The sequence below is a fragment of the Rhinoderma darwinii genome, chromosome 6, assembly GCF_050947455.1.
Source record: "Rhinoderma darwinii isolate aRhiDar2 chromosome 6, aRhiDar2.hap1, whole genome shotgun sequence".
Taxonomy (NCBI): Eukaryota; Metazoa; Chordata; class Amphibia; order Anura; family Rhinodermatidae; genus Rhinoderma; species Rhinoderma darwinii.
The window spans coordinates 139,817,050-139,834,741 of record NC_134692.1 but is presented as its reverse complement, the minus strand read 5'-3'; the positions used below and the strand labels follow the sequence as shown (position 1 = coordinate 139,834,741).

Here is a 17,692-nt window from a genome sequence, read left to right as displayed (position 1 = left end):
GTATATAGGGGGCAGTATTATAGTAGTTATATTCTTGTATATAGCGAGCAGTATTATAGTAGTTATATTCTTGTATATAGGAGCAGTATTATAGTAGTTATATTCTTGTATATAGCGGGCAGTATTATAGTAGTTATATTCTTGTATATAGGGGCAGTATTATAGTAGTTATATTCTTGTATATAGGAGCAGTATTATAGTAGTTTTATTCTTGTATATAGAAGCAGTATTATAGTAGTTATATTCTTGTATATAGGGGACAGTATTATAGTAGTTATATTCTTGTATATAGGGGGCAGTATTATAGTAGTTATATTTTTGTATATAGGGGCAGTATTATAGTAGTTATATGCTTGTATATAGGGGGCAGTATTATAGTAGTTATATTCTTGCATATATGGGGGCAGTATTATAGTAGTTATATTCTTGTGTATAGGAGCAGTATTATAGTAGTTATATTCTTGTACTTTAGAGCAGTATTATAGTAGTTATATTCTTGTATATAGGGGGGAAGTATTATAGCAGTTATATTCTTGTATATAGGGGGGCAGTATTATAGTAGTTATATTCTTGTATATAGGGGGCATTATTATAGTAGTTATATTCTTATACATAGGGGGCAGTATTATAGTAGTTATATTCTTGTGTATAGGAGCAGTATTATAGTAGTTATATTCTTGTACTTTAGAGCAGTATTATAGTAGTTATATTCTTGTATATAGGGGGGAAGTATTATAGTAGTTATATTCTTGTATATAGGGGGGCAGTATTATAGTAGTTATATTCTTGTATATAGGGGGCATTATTATAGTAGTTATATTCTTATACATAGGGGGCAGTATTATAGTAGTTATATTCTTGTATATAGGGGGCAGTATTATAGTAGTTATAGTCTTGTACATAGGGGGCAGTATTATAGAAGTTATATTCTTGTATATAGGGGGCAGTATTATAGTAGTTATATTCTTTTATATAGGGGGCAGTATTATAGTAGTTATATTCTTGTATATAGGGGCAGTATTATAGCAGTTATATTCTTGTATATAGGGGCAGTATTATAGTAGTTATATTCTTGTATATAGGAGGCAGTATTATAGTAGTTATATTCTTGTATATAGGGGGCAGTATTATAGTAGTTATATTCTTGTACATAGGGGGCAGTATTATAGTAGTTATATTCTTGTATATAGGGTGCAGTATTATAGTAGTTATATTCTTGTACATAGGGGCAGTATTATAGTAGTTATATTCTTGTACATAGGATCAGTATTATAGTAGTTATATTCTTGTATATAGGGGGCAGTATTATAGTAGTTATATTCTTGTATATAGGAGCAGTATTATAGTAGTTATATTCTTGTATATAGGGGGCAGTATTATAGTAGTTATATTCTTCTAGATAGGAGCAGTATTATAGTAGTTATATTCTTGTACATAGGGAGCAGTATTATAGTAATTATATTCTTGTACATTAGAGCAGTATTATAGTAGTTATATTCTTGCATATATGGGGGCAGTATTATAGTAGTTATATTCTTGTGTATAGGAGCAGTATTATAGTAGTTATATTCTTGTACTTTAGAGCAGTATTATAGTAGTTATATTCTTGTATATAGGGGGGCAGTATTATAGTAGTTATATTCTTGTATATAGGGGGCAGTATTATAGTAGCTATATTCTTGTATATAGGGGGCATTATTATAGTAGTTATATTCTTATACATAGGGGGCAGTATTATAGTAGTTATATTCTTGTATATAGGAGCAGTATTATAGTAGTTATATTCTTGTACATAGGGGGCAGTATTATAGTAGTTATATTCTTGTATATAGGGGCAGTATTATAGTAGTTATATTCTTGTACATAGGGGGCAGTATTATAGTAGTTATATTCTTGTATATAGGGACAGTATTATAGTAGTTATATTCTTGTATATAGGGGGCAGTATTATAGTAGATATATTCTTGTATATGGGGGCAGTATTATAGTAGATATATTCTTGTATATAGGGGAAGTATTATAGTACTTATATTCTTGTATATAGGGGGCACTATTGTAATAGTTATATTCTTGTTCATAGGGGTAGCATTGTTATAGCCTTATTACTGCTTTGCTGCAATGTCCTTCAGCAACCAATGCAACCATCATTGGAGGCTATTTTGGGGATTAGGACCAGATTACCTTCTTGCCTGGATATCTGATGAAAACTGAAAACCCATTCAATTCTCTGCCTAATTTCAACCACTGCAGTTCTTAGATGGTATGTGGAAACCCACTTTGAATCCAGTCAACCTTGTACTATGTAACCTTTTGGGGATGCCTGTGGTAGGATGACATGACTAGGGCTGTAGCCCAATATCTTAATATAAAAAAGAATTAAGAATGCTGCCAAAAGTCATATGTTAAAACAGTGTGGCTATTGAGTGGATCGTACAGTGTTTAGGTTGCTTGCCTACAGGTTCCAGCTTGGTCAATTTTGTTCTTTTGTTCATTCCTGTCAAATTAATTTACCCAGGTTTTTAGAAATTTCAGGTATCATGGTTCCCTACCTGATTCTTGCATGGATTCTGTTAAACTAGAACATGGTCCTCCCCAGTTTCTATAAAGCTCAGTTTTGGGTTACTATACCATATCATGGAAGACTCCTGTTACAAAAGCAAGAGAGAGAAAAGAGACAGTGGAAAATTTTCTGAGGACCTTCAATCCCTTGGACTTTACCTATTTGTTTTTTGTACTAATCTAATTAGGATTTTCCAGAGGGATTTTATGTCCTCCATTAAGAATTCCGAACTGGAGAAAGCAAACAGGAAATCATAAAAAAAACAAGCTCCTTGGGTGGCGGCGGCGCTCCGCCTATATGTTTATATAGAAAATATGTTGAGAGCCAAGTGTTTTTGTTTCCTTTAGTTCCTAGGTTCTCAAGATGATTTCTGACCAATACTCTTCTCCATCATAGGATAATCCCACCGGGTTTATATATTCACCATAAGCAGATCAGCATCTTCATTATAGCTAGGGTCCTCATCCAGGGGTCAACTTCAGTTTCCGATATCATAGTAGAGGTCTCTTCTCTCACGCATAATAAATGGGAAACAATTTTTTTTAAGCCTAAGTGTGAGAACTACTCAAGTCAGTAGATGTGGGCAGAGTCAAGATATGCCCACACACTTGGGTCAATGTCATAGGAAGCCAATGAATCAGTATGTTTATGGAGTGTGGGAGGAAATCGGAGAACCCGGAGAAAATTCACGCCAACACGAGAACATGCAAACTCTATGCAGATGTTGCACTTGTCGGATTCAAACCTCGGCTGCTCATTGGCCTCAATAGACTCCATGATGGTGAAACAAAAAGCTAATGAGGCTTCCAATAACAAGCCTCCCCACCCTCTATTCAGCAAGATCCACAATACATGGTGAGGTTGGCCAAACTAAAGATCTCCTTTAATTTGTTTTTGGATATTTTTGAATAATGACATGGTTGCTTTATCGCTTTCACCTTCTAACCCTACAAAAATGTGATATCTTAAAGCTAGGACACGTGCAAACGGACGCAGATTTAACAATGTGGCTACAGTTCTGTTGGGAAAGGAAATTGGAGATGGCAGATGCCTGCCCATATATCAGAGTTTTATTGGCAGATCCCATAGGTTTCGATAGGATCTTCCAACAATCTAATAACACCAGGGTCAGCTTTAGGGGTGTGTGACCTGTGCGGTTGCACAGGCCGCATCAGCCTTGTCACGTCTGTGAGGTATGTGGATCCACTAGGCCGCTCCATCATAGCAGAGTAGTAGCTGGACAACTACATTCAACAACAGTCTCTAGGGTAAGAGTACCTGGGAGGATGTTCAGGCAGATGCTCAGACACGTGGCACAGGTGATGCTTGGCGTGGCAGATGGCACCAGACGAGGCAGGATGACACAAGACGTGGCGGATGACACAGAAGATGGCAGATGACAACACGACTCCAACACTAGATGCAACTCAGGAACAAGAACAGTTACGGGATACAGGTAGTAGGATACGGGAACACTGGGAGCGACATAACAACTAAGGGACCATTTGCAAGACTAACATGGGAATACAACAACAACGCTCAGGCAATGAGTGGAAGGGCAAAGCCGCCGCCACTGGACTCTGGAGCAGCACAAACGTCTTCTGTGGAGTGACGCTTCTCTATCTGGCGTGTTCTGTGGAGTGACGCTTCTCTATCTGGCGTGTTCTGTGGAGTGACGCTTCTCTATCTGGCGTGTTCTGTGGAGTGACGCTTCTCTATCTGGCGTGTTCTGTGGAGTGACGCTTCTCTATGTGACGTGTTCTGTGGAGTGACGCTTCTCTATGTGACGTGTTCTGTGGAGTGACGCTTCTCTATGTGACGTGTTCTGTGGAGTGACGCTTCTCTATGTGACGTGTTCTGTGGAGTGACGCTTCTCTATGTGACGTGTTCTGTGGAGTGACGCTTCTCTATGTGACGTGTTCTGTGGAGTGACGCTTCTCTATATGACATGTTCTGCGGAGTGACGCTTCTCTATATGACGTGTTCTGTGGAGTGACGCTTCTCTATAGGACGTGTTCTGTGGAGTGACGCTTCTCTATGTGACGCGTTCTGTGGAGTGACGCTTCTCTATGTGACGTGTTCTGTGGAGTGACGCTTCTCTATGTGACGTGTTCTGTGGAGTGACGCTTCTCTATGTGACGTGTTCTGTGGAGTGACGCTTCTCTATGTGACGTGTTCTGTGGAGTGACGCTTCTCTATATGACGTGTTCTGCGGAGTGACGCTTCTCTATATGCCGTGTTCTGCGGAGTGACGCTTCTCTATATGACGTGTTCTGCGGAGTGACGCTTCTCTATATGCCGTGTTCTGCGGAGTGACGCTTCTCTATCCAGCGTGTTGGTTTTCAGGGGTCGGCCCCTTTAGTTCCAGTGAAGGGAAATCTTAATTCTTCAGCACACAAGACATTGTGGACAATTGTAGCGACCAAATTGTGGGAACAGTTTGGAGTTCGGCCCTTTTCTGTTCCCCCATGACTGCGTCCCAGTGCACAAGCTCCATAAAGACATGGCTTGTTGGTTGGCTGGTTGGTTGGCTGGTTGGTTGGCTGGTTGGTTGGTTGGCTGGTTGGTTGGCTGGTTGGTTGGCTGGTTGGCTCGTTGGTTGGCTCGTTGGTTGGCTCGTTGGTTGGCTCGTTGGCTCGTTGGTTGGCTCATTGGTTGGCTCGTTGGTTGGCTCGTTGGTTGGCTGGTTGGCTCGTTGGTTGGCTGGTTGGTTGGCTGGCTGGTTGGCTCGTTGGTTGGCTCGTTGGTTGGCTCGTTGGTTGGTTGGTTAGTTGTCTGGCTGGTTGGTTGGCGGAGTTTAGGGTGGAAGAACTTGACCGGTCGCACAGAGTTCTGACCTCAACACCTTTAGGATGAACTAGAACGGAGATTACGATCCCTGTCCCCTCCCCCAACATCAGCGTCTGACCTCACAAATGTTCTCTTAGATGAATAGGCAAAAATTCCCACAGACGCCGCAAAATCTTGTAGAAAACCCCCCAGAAGAGTGAAAGATGCTTTACTGCAAAGAGGAGGAAAAACTCCATATTAATGTCTATGGATTTCTATACGGGATGTCAGAAAAGATCCTGCAGGTGTCCCAATACTTTTGTCCATATGGTGTATATTTTCTTGTTTAGTCACTTTCCTCTGCTGGAACCGGAGCAAACAGGAAAGCCAGAAATAGCCGCATGGACGAGGCCTCGGTGATACGGACGGGGACATATTTGTACTTAATTAATAGCAAAATAGCAGCAATTAACCTGCAGAAATGGTTTCCCCTCCGTCCCGCGGTGAATCCGGCTGCGGCCGGCGTAGATCCAGTTATAATCTCTCTGCCGGGCCGCGGATTTATGTGGACTCGTAAAGACAGGGGCATAGGGTGCGTTACCATGGCGCCATCTCGCAGCGCCTGATTATTAGATGACAAAGGGACGAGACGAGAGCGAGACGTGCGGCCGTAATTCTATGTCTCATTATCACCTATGCAGGAGCGGTTACATGAAAACAGAAGCGCAGAACGCAGATGTATTAGTCATAAAAAACGGAAAAAGTGGAAGATTTTGCTGAGAAATTTGCAGAAAGATCTGAACTGAAGCCCAGGAAAGAGTATAATGCCACGGCTACGATGCCAACAAGAATGGGAAAGGGACTGGCATTAAAGGGCCAGTAACATGCTTATAATAGTGCAGAACATTATATGCGGTGCGACTGATATCAGGGACACGTAAAGGTTTCAGCGGGTTCCCAGTGATGGAGATACATCACAGCGTATGGGGGAGGGGAGATATCTGCACTTTCTGTCACTCATCCCAATGAAGAACACTACAGCCTGAAATGGCTGATAACAGGTAACAATAGATTGCAGTCATCTGGTGAGCATGAAGAAGGTTTAATGTTTCTTTATCTAGGGACTTGGTGGAGGGGCAGCTTGGTTTCCGGCCTTACTACAGGGACCCCTAACATCAGTGTGGTCGACCTCTAGGACTTTAGGACTACGACATCACTGGACTCATTAAAGGGATTTTCCGGTTGTATATAAATAAATCCCCGTATTATGAAAAGTGCCGCATCTTCCTAAAATGCTTGTTCCAATTCCTCACCGTGGTAAAAATCTCTACTTGCTGTCAGTGAATGGATTTAGCTGGTCGGTTCACACCGCTGTACTGTGTAAGCGGCACGTGATCAGGATGGGTTTTCAGTCTCAGGATGTATTGAGGACTCTTTCCATTCACTGACAGAAAGTAGAGATATTGAAAATGGTGAGAAATTGATAAACAAAAGATGTTAGAAAGTCGCAGAACTTTTCATTCTACTATTTATTTGCCTATTGCGGCTGATCCGGTCTACGCTATTGAACCTCTAAAATTGCGATGTGGGGGTTGATTTGGGGGGGGGACGCAGGAGACAGGAAAATAGCACAGAATATGTGGCAGCTCCTCTCCCCTCTGGGAGCTCATGTCATAGAAATCGAAGTTAGGAGAACTCAACTCTTTATGTCATCCTCTTCTTGCATCTGTTTCCAGGAGAGAACTTATATAGACCCCAGATCAATATGGCACCCAGCTTTCCCAAACTCCTGAATGGCAAATCTTCCTATAAGGTAATAATACATCCCCAGTACCCATATTGCTGCAAAAATAGGAAGATTATTCTATTCAGGACTCCCACAAGGCTTGTCATCCACCTTTCCAATATTCAGACAGGTAAATCTGCCTCTTTATGCAGCAGGGTAGTTATTACTGCAAATATGCCATTCAGTAGTCTGGAAAAGCTGAGTGATAACCCCTAAAGCTGCATAGCTTTCCGAAGTTCTGAATGGGACTGTTGCCTCATTATGCAGCAGTATAGGGTCAGGACACATCGCCACCTAAGTAGGACAATTTGCCATTCAGGAGTCTGGAAAAGCTGAGTAACAACCCCTAAGAAAGCTGTAATTAGCTACCACAAATTTTCCTATAAGGAGAATGAAAAACCAAATGCCAGGGGACCCCCACAATCTCAAATTATGGTGAATATTGCGCACCTTCCTATTAAGGTGCCGCGGTTGGCGCTATTATTGTATGGATTTCTTTTAGGTACATTTAGAGTTAAGTCTCCACGGCAAGTGGCACAATTTTCGTGGCCCCCCCTGTGAACCAGTCCTGGCCCATTACCCTAGTTTCTTTATCAAGGACGAGAGCGGTGCAGCAAAACAAAAGCCTGACGACGGAGGGGAGCGCGGCGAACCGGTTGGCGATGAGTACAGCCTGGACAATGCCACCTATTATATACCCGGCCCTTACATTCAGAGCCATCCTGCGGGAGGGAGCCAGACACAAGATACTCAATCTGGGCCCCGGGCGTGACAATTTTATTAATCAGCCTCCATTTTTTTTCTTTTCAAATTCTGACCCAGTTATAAAAGCCTTGAAATACGCACAATAAAGGCGTCCGTCCTCTCACCGAGCGCAGGCGGTGGAATCAATAAGCTGCCGGACCCCTGGATACACAGCGGAGAATCCACGTAACATGTAGCAAAGATAAAGACACGGGGGAGATGTAGCAAAGAAAATGTGGCAGAATTCTGACGGAAATTGCACTAAAAAACTGGTGTACATGGCGCGCGCCAAATTTATAATGTGTTTCAGACACTTTTTGCACCTTCCTCGACAGTTTTCCAAAGGGTCTAGAAAAAGTGCGGCTGAGGAGTCCTAAAACGGACCAGATTTATTAACGGTGTGCGCCATTTTTTGGCGCAAAATATTGGTGTAAATTACGCCAGGCAAGCCGTGGCATAAAGAAGACAAAAGTGTCCAACACATCTAGCACGAAACACCAAATTTATCATACAGTGCGCGCCATTGAGAAAAATTTGGCGCAGTTTCTAGTTTTATCCTAATTTAGGCCTAGTTCACACATAGTTTTTTTGCAGGCGGAAAAATCTGCCTGAAAATTCCTTCTGAAATTTTGAGGCAGATTTTGACCTGCCTGCAATCTCTTTGCCGGGTTTATTGCGGCGTTTTTCGTTTATTGATGCCAATGGGAGGTCAGAGACGGAAACGCCTGAAGAAAGGGCATGACGCTTCTTTTTCCCGCAGGAAAAAATGCGCCCGCCTTCCATAGAAATCAATGAGAGGCGTTTTCATCAGTTTTTTGTCGCAGTTTCTGCATGAAAAACAGCGCCAAACATCTCTGTGTGAACATACCTTCAGGAATTTGGAGGCAGATTTTGACCTGCCTGTGCTTTTTTGCCACGGCTTACGTGCCATTTTCGAAAAAAATAACCGCAGCAAAACACACTGTTTCTGCCTTCAATTGATTTCAATGGGAGGTCAAAGGCGGAACTGTGGCATGCCGCTTTTTTTCCCCCGCGAGCGTCTAAGATCCGCCCAGAAAAAATACCGCTTCTGCCTCCCATTGAAATCGATGGGAGGCGGTCTCAACTTTTTTTTTCGCCGAATTCGGTTGCTGTTTCCGCGTCAAAAATCCTCACCAAAAAACATACATGTGAACTGGGCCTTAGGACAGAATTAATAAGTCTGCTCCATGGCCTACGGTGGCGAGCGATAAATTTCTTCACGCGTGCCAAATTTGGAAAGCGACAAGAAATATTTCAGCTAGATTTAAAAGGTGTGCAAATTTTGGTGCAATTCTATGCCTGCTCGTACTAGGCATGGATTTAACTTTCTGATGGTCAGCGAGTTCACAATGCGCCACATTTATTAAGAAACGTGCACCTTTTAATAGATTTACACTGCAAGGGGATGTAGTATTACATGGCGGCCATGTGCTCGAGTCTGACTAGACTGGGGGGGGGAGGGGGACACACAGGGACCGGCTCTCTGTTTTGGCTCATAGAAGGGAGTCCCGAGTGAAGGACCCTCCTCTATGATAGTCATATGCCCTAATAGGGCACATAGACAGGGGTTGTCTTCATGGAACAACCCATTTTAAGATCATGATGCGCCTCCTGTGCGATGGCCCTGCAGGGGAATTGAACACTTGCTGCAGGGTTCAAAGTAGATCACTGGGGATCACCCTGTGAGCAGCTTATTGTCGGGGATCCTTTAAAAAAAAAAAAAAAAAAAAGACCATAAAGAAATGTAACCAGGATTATAGTTTGGCATATATAACGGGGGAGGGGCGTGTAGTTCTCCGAGACATTATCACGACACGTATTTAATAGAATTTTTCTGGCTCCTTACAATGACGGCTCGTTCAGCATCAAGATGACGTGACGTGCCAGAATTAAATCCATCCTAAGTAGGAGACGTCTTGTGCGCTACCCATGGACCTGTCATTTCAAAATTCTATTTTAATCCCAGATTTTTCTACATTAGGTTTAATATTTAATTATAGCTCTGATTTCGTCGTGAGGTCCCTGGTGGGGGGTGGGGGGGGGCTGCGTTTCATAGGCCGAGCAATTACTCCGGCCACATGTCACGGAATATTAAAGACCTTTAACGCACTTATGCAGAAAGCAGGACGGCGCACTTGAGGGAGATAAATTGGATCAAGTGGATGTCTTCTCGTCTGCCAGATGAAATCAATGATCTAAATATAGTCTGGAAATGGGATGAAGCCGGAATATTGGGTCTGCGCAGTTTATCGAGGTGACGAAGGTTGGTCGGGTGGCGGAAAATAGTTATTTCTTTATATAGAAGGACATTGGGAAGAAATGAAGGGAACGTTTCTGCCTCCAGCCGCAGGCCACAAATTAGAAGGAGACCAGTAATCAGTGATAAGTGTTTGTTTTAATTTCCCCCAAGTACATGATGTGCAGAACGTATGGAAGACGATGACTCCGAAACATTGACAGAGGAACCTCGTGGGAGTCACTAACCAGATGTTTACATTTCTTCATCCCACCTGCGTGTTCAGAATTCCACATAAAATGTTGTTTTACTTATTCTGGCCCTGATTTTGAGTTACATGATGTTTTCTTCTCTGTTCACATCCAAAGCTGAATTCAGAATTCTGCTGCTTTTTTGTCACTGGAGTGCAGTTTACTGTGGGAGCTCAGATCACAGATACACAGGAGGCTGTTACCTAGGTCAATTAACATCATTTTTACTTTATCTTTGGATGTGCGCAGAGAAGAAAACATAATACGAGTCTGAATAAATAAAGCTAAGGTAATAAGTATTTTATTTGCTTAAAACTGTGAAAAGTAAAATGTGGGGTAAAAGTTTAATGAATTTTACTGGTTTTAATTACCTCTGGTTTGCACTCCATGGTTGGACAACCTCTTTTGGCTTCATGGTTAAGCTAGAAAAATAAGCCCAGTGTCGATTTAAAAAAATAAAATGATTTACGTTATAGGTTTAAAGGGATTAATAGATACTACAGTACGATCCCTGGTGAGAAAGGGTCCAATCCCTGGTGACCAGTGGCAAAATATCCAGTCCCTGGTGACTTAGTGCTACAGCATTCAATACCTGATGACCAGTGGAAGAAGGAACAATGTGGAGATCAGTATAAAAAAGTCCAGTTCTAGGTGGAAATCCTCAAGTCCCTTATGACCCTGTGAGATAGCACCTAGCCCCAGGTGACTAGTCGAAAAGGGTCCGGTCCCTGGAGACCATTGGGAAAGTGTTCAGTCCCTGGTGACTTAGTGGGACAGCATTCAATATCTGATGACCAGTGAAAGCGGGAACAATCTTTGAAGATCAGCAAGAATGCGTCCAGTGCTAGGCGGGAAATTGTCCAGTCCTGTATGACCCTGTAACACCCAGTCCCTGGTGACTGATGCAAAGGGTTCCAATCCCTGAAAACTTATGGTAAAGTGTCCGGTCCCTGTTGACCTAGTGGGACAGCATTCAATACCTGATGACCAGTGGAAGAGGGAACAATCTGGAGATATGTATAAAAAAGTCCAGTTCTAGGTGGAAATCCTCAAGTCCCTTATGACTTATGTGATAGCATCTAGTCCCAGGTAACTAGTCGAAAAGTCTCTGGTCCCTGGAGACCATTGGGAAAGTGTCCAGTCCCTGGTGACTTAGTGGTATAGCATTCAATACCTGAAAGTTAACACTACCTTCCATTGTTATATATGTATCTAATAAAGATTTTCTATTTTTGTATCAAATATATTTTGCTTATTATTCTCTTTTGGGTGCTATGTTCCCTTATGTTCCCCGTTTAGGTTGTCTAATTGTAATTTAGGGACCCCTTTTACGCCATTGGTTTGGTTGGAGGTTGTTCGACTAGTAGAAAGGGGTCCGGATCTCTGTAGACCAGTGGGAAAGTGAACACTAATAAGACAGTGGAAGAGCATCTAATTCTAAGTGAACCCTGGAAACTTAACCATCCCTCAGAACCTGTAGGAATGGGTCCATTGACTTCTGACCATTGGGGTCCATATTTGGCAACTATTGGGAAAATACAGTCCCTGTTGACCCAGTGGTAAGGTACCAGATGATAGAGATTTGGGTTTTAACTAAAATAGGAAATCCTCGTTGACATTAGGTTGGCGCAGTGGTTGTTACAGTTGTTTTAGGGTCTTGAGTTCAGACCCAATCAGGATAACATCTTGCCCCATAATATTTACCCACACCCCAAAAACATTTGTTACTTGGTTTTCTATAATACTGCCCCTAGGGGCGTGTGTGTGTGTTTGTCTGAGACCCTTGGGAATTGTGAACCCCCGATATGGACAAGGACGGTTGTAACAGCCCGGAGCTGCAGAATATGTCGGCCCTCTACATAGCACAAAAATAACAATGCATGAAACTGGTTGAACAACTTTTTGTTTGGCTCACATTTTATGGCACATTAAATTTAACATAAGTTAGTTGAGGCTTTCATCACAGACTTGTGCTACAGGTTATGGGGTAATAATAAGTTATGTTAATCTAATGGCTTGGTTGTTCAGCGCAGGGTAATGGGAGTACACAGGGCACAAAAACAAAACAAATTCTACAAAGGACGGAGCCGACACACAATGTATTGTATTCTCCACACCGCCACTTCCACGAGCGTCCGCCCCGCCAATGATTCTGCAGAAGTCTGTCCTGGGAATGTTCCTGGTAGAGATGTTTAATCTAAACTTTTCTTTTATAGCCTTTCGTATTTATATCACATCAAGACGAGATATACATGGCCTCTGCCTAACATTGGCTTTTACAAAAATGATAAAAACAGCCAATAAGAAAAGTAATAATGTCCTAAAAACAGCAACTTGAGCCGTGGTTATCAAGATCTTCTCTCTAGACCGAATCTTTTCCGTACACTTTTTTACAATATTACATACGTAGCGTGGTTACTCCAATATATGGTGATCGAGAACTGCTGTATGTTACTGACAAGGGGTGGGGCCGTGACAACCACTCATTCATTTTCAAGAGGGTGGTTTTAAGAAGAAATGACAGCAGACTTATGAAATCCTTCCCCCCCGACCTAACCTAGATTATAACAGTGTTCTTCTATTTCCCCCCCATGCCTCATCTAACTTGATTTTTAGAAAATAATCCAGTTTCTTTCCACAATTGTAATTGTAAATATCACAGTCCGCAGGCAGTAGCTCTGTTGTCTACGTGTCCCATGATGCAAGGCATCACATTAGAGAGGTGTCGCTAGATCACATCTATCAGAAACTATTTTAGTATACATTTCTCCAAATTGTGTGCAGGAGGCTTGAGAAACACGGCTGCATGTATAAGGCACAGGAAAGCCGTGAGACTGTGCCCTGTGCAGCAGCATGCTTGTCACAGGCAGTGTGCAAATTACAGTCCACTGTAGGGAAAAGATGATTGGTGGGCAATAGCCTTACTGTACATGATCTACAAGACACAACCTTAAGGAGATTTAGTGTCAAAAGCAGAATACAGAGGAAAAAGCAGATTTATGGTCGTCACCACAGCAATGGCCCAGGCACATTCTGCCTAATATTTTAGTATTCAGAAAGACATTAAAAAAAATCCTGAACACCTGATTTAAATGTAAAATAACTGCACTGGTAAACCAGAGATAAAATAACATAATAAAGAAATCATAAATCTTGAGTGGAGTTTAATAGACCCTCATTTGGTGGCCGTATCTGGTTTAACGGTTGTACAACGGTTAATTTTTCCAACTTTTTATGTTTGTGGAGATTACTCATTGGCCGTCAATGACGGCAATACATCTGTCTGTCTCTGGACCTCCAAAAAAACACAGTGAGAGGGAGTTAGATGGTCATTGGTTGGTGGCACAAAACAAAAACTTTTTGAAATTCCAAAATTTGATTCTTTCAGAAGAAAAAAAAAAATTACAAAAATGTGTTCAGCTAATTGGGGAATGATTAAGATTTTCCTACCATTCACCTGTTCGCTGCTTGTGCAGTCATTTCCTTTTTCAATTAATGTTCTGCCGTAACGTCGACTCCTCATCTGTCCTGTAATCAAGAAAAAGTATAATTTAGAAAACAATTATGTGAAATAAGGAGGCAAAGATAAAACGAGGGCAGAGCAGAAAGTACCCAATCTTCTACGCAAATAAAGTCATTTCCTGAACTGAATGCTATGCCGAGAGGCAGCCATACGTGAAGACAGGACACAAGCCTCAGTCAATGAAGCTCATAGAACTACAGGAAATATCCTTTGGCAAGTGGCACTAATTACAGGTAGCCTACATCTGTACATCTAGTTCTATTGAGATGTTGACCCGCAGCGGGCACAAAGTCAAACTTGAATGACTGCTGAATGTAAATAGTGGAAAAAACCCCGTAAGAACCACTTATTATATTGTACTCTGAAGCATGCCGCACTCAGTGGGATTGTTTATAAACTCCATGACAGGACCTACAAACATAATAAGAGCATTGATCGCTGGTTTGCTCTTTTCCGTAATGAGAAAAACTTTTATGTAATTTCCAAAGATGATTTTGCAGATGTCACAATACATTTTACAATCAAATATAAACACCTGCCCACATCTCAATGTAATTATATAGGGAGCTGTATTATAGCAGTTATATTCTTGTATATAGGAGCTGTATTATAGTAGTTATATTCTTGTATATAGGAGCAGTATTATAGTAGTTATATTCTTGTATATAGAGGGCAGTATTATAGTAGTTATATTCTTGTATATAGGAGCAGTATTATAGTAGTTATATTCTTGTATATAGGAGCAGTATTATAGTAGTTATATTCTTGTATATAGGGAGCAGTAGTATAGTAGTTATATTCTTGTATATAGGAGGCAGTATTATAGTAGTTATATTCTTGTATATAGGCGGCAGTATTATAGTAGTTATATTCTTGTATATAGGGGCAGTATTATAGTAGTTATATTCTTGTATATAGGGCAGTATTATAGTAGTTATATTCTTGTATATAGGAGCAGTATTATAGTAGTTATATTCTTGTATATAGGAGCAGTATTATAGTAGTTATATTCTTGTATATAGGGAGCAGTAGTATAGTAGTTATATTCTTGTATATAGGAGGCAGTATTATAGTAGTTATATTCTTGTATATAGGAGCTGTATTATAGTAGTTATATTCCTGTATATAGGAGCAGTATTATAGTAGTTATATTCTTGTATATAGTGGCAGTATTATAGTAGTTATATTCTTGTATATAGGGAGTAGTATTATAGTAGTTATATTCTTGTATATAGGGAGCAGTATTATAGTAGTTATATTCTTGTATATAGGAGCTGTATTATAGTAGGTATATTCTTGTATATAGAGGCAGTATTATAATAGTTATATTCTTGTATATAGGGAGCAGTATTATAGTAGTTATATTCTTGTATATAGGGGCAGTATTATAGTAGTTATATTCTTGTATATAGGGGGCAGTATTATAGTAGTTATATTCTTGTATATAGGGGCAGTATTATAGAAGTTATATTCTTGTATATAGGGACAGTATTATAGTAGTTATATTCTTGTATATAGGGAGCAGTATTATAGTAGTTATATTCTTATATATAGGAGCAGTATTATAGTAGTTATATTCTTATATATAGGAGCAGTATTATAGTAGTTATATTCTTATATATAGGAGCAGTATTATAGTAGTTATAGTCTTGTATATACCTGGCAGTATTATAGTAGGTATATTCTTGTATATAGGAGCTGTATTATAGTAGTTATATTCTTGTATATAGGAGCAGTATTATAGTAGGTATATTCTTGTATATAGGAGCAGTATTATAGTGGTTATATTCTTGTATATACGGGGCAGTATTATAGTAGGTATATTCTTGTATATAGGGGCAGTATTATAGTAGTTATATTCTTGTATATAGGGAGCAGTATTATAGTAGTTATATTCTTGTATATAGGGGCAGTATTATAGAAGTTATATTCTTGTATATAGGGACAGTATTATAGTAGTTATATTCTTATATATAGGAGCAGTATTATAGTAGTTATATTCTTATATATAGGAGCAGTATTATAGTAGTTATATTCTTATATATAGGAGCAGTATTATAGTAGTTATATTCTTGTATATATATATAGGGGCAGTATTATAGTAGTTATATTCTTATATATAGGGGCAGTATTATAGTAGTTATATTCTTATATATAGGAGCAGTATTATAGTAGTTATATTCTTGTGTATATATATAGGGGCAGTATTATAGTAGTTATATTCTTATATATAGGGGCAGTATTATAGTAGTTATATTCTTATATATAGGAGTAGTATTATAGTAGTTATATTCCTGTATATAGGAGGCAGTATTATAGTAGTTATATTCTTATATATAGGAGCAGTATTATAGTAGTTATATTCTTGTGTATATATATATAGGGGCAGTATTATAGTAGTTATATTCTTATATATAGGGGCAGTATTATAGTAGTTATATTCTTATATATAAGAGTAGTATTATAGTAGTTATATTCTTGTATATAGGGGGCAGTATTATAGTAGTTATATTCTTGTATATAGGGGTAGTATTATAGTAGTTATATTCTTGTATATAGGGACAGTATTATAGTAGTTATATTCTTGTATATAGGGAGCAGTATTATAGTAGTTATATTCCGGTATATAGGAGGCAGTATTATAGTAGTTATATTCTTGTATATAGGAGCAGTATTATAGTAGTTATATTCTTGTATATAGGAGTAGTATTATAGTAGTTATATTCTTGTATATTGGAGTAGTATTATAGTAGTTATATTCTTGTATATAGGGAGCAGTATTATAGTAGTTATATTCTTGTATATAGGGGCAGTATTATAGTAGTTATATTCTTGTATATAGGGAGCAGTATTATAGTAGTTATATTCTTGTATATAGGGGTAGTATTATAGTAGTTATATTCTTGTATATAGGGACAGTATTATAGTAGTTATATTCTTGTATATAGGGAGCAGTATTATAGTAGTTATATTCCTGTATATAGGAGGCAGTATTATAGTAGTTATATTCTTGTATATAGGGAGCAGTATTATAGTAGTTATATTCCTGTATATAGGAGGCAGTATTATAGTAGTTATATTCTTGTATATAGGGAGCAGTATTATAGTAGTTATATTCTTGTATATAGGGGTAGTATTATAGTAGTTATATTCTTGTATATAGGGACAGTATTATAGTAGTTATATTCTTGTATATAGGGAGCAGTATTATAGTAGTTATATTCCTGTATATAGGAGGCAGTATTATAGTAGTTATATTCTTGTATATAGGAGCAGTATTATAGTAGTTATATTCTTGTATATAGGAGTAGTATTATAGTAGTTATATTCTTGTATATTGGAGTAGTATTATAGTAGTTATATTCTTGTATATAGGGAGCAGTATTATAGTAGTTATATTCTTGTATATAGGGGCAGTATTATAGTAGTTATATTCTTGTATATAGGAGGCAGTATTATAGTAGTTATATTCTTGTATATAGGGGGCAGTATTATAGTAGTTATATTCTTGTATATAGGGGTAGTATTATAGTAGTTATATTCTTGTATATAGGGGCAGTATTATAGTAGTTATATTCTTGTATATAGGGGCAGTATTATAGTAGTTATATTCTTGTATATAGCGGGCAGTATTATAGTAGTTATATTCTTGTATATAGGGGCAGTATTATAGTAGTTATATTCTTGTATATAGGGGCAGTATTATAGTAGTTATATTCTTGTATATAGGGAGCAGTATTATAGTAGTTATATTCTTGTATATATGAGGCAGTATTATGGTGGTTATATTCTTGTATATAGG

General features: G+C 39.2%; 2 protein-coding genes across 2 annotated transcripts in view; both read right to left on the bottom strand.

The window, feature by feature from the left end:
- COPS3 (COP9 signalosome subunit 3) overlaps positions 1-17,692 on the bottom strand; it is a 136,991-nt gene that overhangs the window by 116,025 nt on the left and 3,274 nt on the right. The window contains exon 2 of the mRNA XM_075830656.1: positions 13,818-13,895. Coding sequence (XP_075686771.1) covers positions 13,818-13,890 — 73 coding nt within the window. The 5' untranslated portion in view covers positions 13,891-13,895. The remainder of the gene's footprint in view (positions 1-13,817; positions 13,896-17,692) is intronic.
- Positions 13,833-17,692, bottom strand: part of PEMT (phosphatidylethanolamine N-methyltransferase) — a 165,306-nt gene continuing 161,446 nt past the window's right edge. The window contains exon 8 of the mRNA XM_075830662.1: positions 13,833-13,895. The gene's annotated coding sequence lies outside the window, so the exon portion shown is untranslated. The remainder of the gene's footprint in view (positions 13,896-17,692) is intronic.